Below are 3,758 nucleotides of genomic sequence, written 5' to 3'. Positions count from 1 at the left end.
GAAACACAAGTTGGCAAACACTGCCTTCAATAAGGCAGGTACCGCTCTAAACCCCCTGGTTTAGAGGCTTGAACCAAGGTCTGCTCAGAACTTTAAGTTCAAGAGATTATTAGTGCAAGAGAACCACTGCAAAAAGCTTACATACACATTCCTTCCTTATGCACAATTTAAATACTGTCAACACTTCTTTGCAGTCTAGCAATTCCTACATTAATCATTCCGCAAATCAGTTTGGTACTAAGCAGAACTGCATCATATTGTAACAATTTGACCATCCTCAGCTGAAATTGCCAGAGGTTGATTAATTAACTGCATACTATGACAGATTTTTTAAATGACCTGATGTTTTAAGTTGATTATGCACAATCAGAACATTTACAGCTTTCCAATACATTCCTCACATATGAGAAGACCAGGAAAGCTAGCTTGAGCTATATTTCAGACTAAGCCTCATGTCAAGTGTTCCTTTGATACATGCTTAGGAATCAAGTCTGTGTATTAGATGAATCAGCACCTCACTACATGACAGTTTTGACATTTTCTAGACATTAGTCTAGCTCTTAATAGCAAGGTACATTACATAGCTCTATTCATCCTTGAAAGAAGGCTCCCTGAAGTCCTTCAGGGGAACTGACAAGCAGGAGTCTGTAGGGGATGGATATGACTATCTAGAGACCAGACTAGCAGAATTCAGTAGCAAGAATACTCTTGAACACTTAATTAAACTACAGTTCAAGTCATGCTACCTGTATTTAGGTTATGCTGACTAGCAATCAGCTTTGCTTATTTAAATAGGTAGTTATCTATATTACAGATAGAGCACTTACTGTAACAGCTGACAGTAGTTTATCCAGGCATTAAACTTAACACTGCATTTGAACCCTGCTCTAGCACTAGCACAGTCTGCTTAATCTTGCAGCTCAGATATCTAGCTTAATGAACCATTTATAGGTATGGGTTTGCTCCTGTGTCACCTGACTTAGGCTTTGTTATTCCATTCAAAAATTCAGAGTGGTTGTGCAAGCAATGCTTCAGTTAAGAAGCACTGGGCTCAAATTCCCAGAATTATTCTAGGACCTTCTCCTAGACAGACTTTTACAGTCTTTCCCCCGATTAACACTAACATTCAACTCAATACTTAAAAGCTTCTTTATTTTACTATTAGACTTAGGCTTTTAAGGACACCTTAAAAATCAGTTACATAAAGATTGATGTTGCAAGAGAGTGGAGGTGCAGTTCCAAAAAAACCCCATAGTGTTTTCAAATATAAAAATATATATCCAAATTATTATTTAGGAAGTGTACCACCATTTCTGCCTTAAGCTGGTCCTGCCAGCTTTTGGGTCATAACTCCCCACTAGAGAGCTCAAGAGCTCATATTGGAAGGAGCATCTCCAAGGTTCATGTCACAGGCATGATTCACAGCAAACTGCTTCACTGCAGCACATGGACCCAACCTTAAGTTTTTTGAAGGCATTCCATGGTTTTCCCTTGAGCAGTGGGCAAAAAGCATCCAAACATCTCCTGGGAAGCATATGTCATATACACAAAGCCATCTTCATCTTTGTAGTCCCTGTACACTTCTGCCATTGTCAAGGACATACTGGCTAGGCTTTTGTTGTTCACCAGCAGGTAGAAAGCTTGCGTAGCAGTTAGAGCCATCCTGCTTCTAATTGAAGAAGGGAGGAGAAATAGAGCAATAAACATTAGCAAATTCAAGAAGGTTTCAACTTTAGTCTATGAAATACATTAAGCAGAGCAGTTGCATGAACTATGTACAAGAAATGCTGTGTAAAGTCATTATGTGGTTTAACGTCTTTGGCAGCAGGAAGTTAACTGTACACTTGGAAGCTGAAAGGCTTGTGCTCTGAGGAAAAGCTTACATTGTTAGACCATGAGTGCTACTGAGCCTGGGCTTTGAATGCCCGATTACCGGAGAGAAGTGCTGAGTAGAAACCCAAAGCTTCTGCAGTACAGCTGTAGGAAGAGATTCCAGTATAGTCAGTTACACTTATTTTAAAGTCCACCTTCAAAAGAAGAGTCCTTCCTGGAGATGTTACATACGAGGATCAGGACCTTAAGTTATCCAAGAGCCAAATGCATACATCCAGAAAGATCTTTTCCATACTTTAAAAAGTGGTCTGGAAAGCACATAGCTTTCCTACTTTGTCAGAGAACATCACTAAAGACTTCAAGAGACTCTTCCCTGTAGTGTTTTATGAAGAATAATTTAAAAGCACATTTCATGCCACTCACACCTAAGAGTTGCTTTGAACGTGAGCAAATTCAGCAAGGTGCAGCAGGAGAACAAGGCAGAAACAGCAACAGAACAACAGAGCCCCAGTACCAAGTTCATCAAGCAAGAAGAAAGCAGAACAGGAGTCTGATATCTTCTTTACTCATTATTGTTAGGGGGAAGAGAGAAGTCTTGATGAACCCAAAAACCATAGACCACATTTTTTTCCCTAAACGCACCTGAGAAAACAGCTGTTGATTTTCTGAAAACACTTGCAAGAGAGGGAAGCCATGACTAATACCATCATCCTCCTCCCCGCCAAAGCAAGCAAGATGTTCCAGCACAGGGCTGGAACGCCCCTGCCTAGAGAAGGGCAGCAACAAGCCCAGCTGCTGCACAGCCCCACAGGTGCGCACTACCAACCTGATGATGGTTATGAACTGCGTCATGGTCAGCTCCTCGGGAACAAGAAACTTTGTTTTGTCCAAGAGAGGAAGGTATTTCTCTTTATGGTATCTCTCAACAATTACCTGTTTTAATTAGAGTCACGCTTAGCAAAACCCAAAACAGTCAGGCCTCTTTCCCCCCCTCCTCTTCCAGCATTCCCTTTTAAATAGCCTCCGACAACAAAATAGAGGCTTACCGGGATTTTTGTTGGGAACTTCGCCCGGATTCCTGCGACTTCTTCCAGCCGGGTGGCTGCGCGGGAGATAGGAGAAGCGTTACGCGTGCGCGCAGCCCCCCCCCGCCGCCGCCGCCGCCGCGCAGCCCCACCGCCCATACCCAAACTCTTCCTCAGCTTGAACGGGCGCGTCGCCTGCGCCCCGGGCGCCGCCTGCATCCTCTCGTCCGTCCCTTCCTGCCTGCCCTCCTTCCCACCGCCGCCGCGCTCCCGGTGCCGCTCCCGCCGCCGCGGCCGCCCCTGTCTCTTATGGGGGCGGACCCCGCCCCGCTCCGCCCGGTGCTGGGGGCAGAGCCCGCGCCGACCGGCGGCTGCTGGGGGCGAAGGGCGGCCTTCGCCGCGCTCCCGGGCGGTCCCCGTCCCCGGTCCTCCCGGTTTGCTCTCCCCGCCCCGCCCCGCCGCCGACGGGGAAGGTGGTGCGGAGGAACCCGCGGCTCTAGCCCGTTCGAGCAGCGGCCTTTCCGTTCTTTGCTGTCTTTGATACGTCCCACCCAAACGGCAAGGTGCTTTGCATATAAGGCGATATGATGCTTTGTGAGGAGACTTTTCACTGCCCTTACAGGGTTGCGAAAGGGCACACAGCTCAAGGCTCGACCGTCTCAATCTGTCTTCCAGATGGCCAGTGCAGGACGTCAGTGACCTTCTTCCTACTTACAAGCTGCTCTCAAACTATTTCTTCGGTTTTAGAAAAACAAAACCAAAATCAAACCCCAAACTGTCAGTTTTCATATCCCCAGGCTACCAGATTGCTTATTTTCCATATGAGTTGGGAGGTAAGCTTTAAACTCTGTTTTTGTCTCTTAGGCATGGTTATGATTTTAAGAGTTTCCAAGCAGGCTT

The 3,758-nt window shown here is 45.9% G+C and overlaps 1 protein-coding gene across 1 annotated transcript; it reads right to left on the bottom strand.

The window, feature by feature from the left end:
- Positions 1–1,375: 1,375 nt before the first annotated feature.
- On the bottom strand, positions 1,376–3,077 carry MAP1LC3C (microtubule associated protein 1 light chain 3 gamma; the record flags this gene model as incomplete). The annotated part of the gene is made up of 4 exons (XM_082481050.1): positions 1,376–1,669; positions 2,660–2,766; positions 2,880–2,935; positions 3,020–3,077. 4 exons carry the CDS (start codon positions 3,075–3,077, stop codon positions 1,459–1,461), a joined length of 432 nt encoding a protein of 143 aa, XP_082337176.1. The 3' UTR covers positions 1,376–1,458.
- Positions 3,078–3,758: the final 681 nt, after the last annotated feature.

The sequence above is a fragment of the Vanellus vanellus genome (assembly GCF_965231255.1).
Source record: "Vanellus vanellus genome assembly, chromosome: 3".
NCBI lineage: Eukaryota > Metazoa > Chordata > Aves > Charadriiformes > Charadriidae > Vanellus > Vanellus vanellus.
This window is presented reverse-complemented; position numbering and strand designations above follow the sequence as displayed.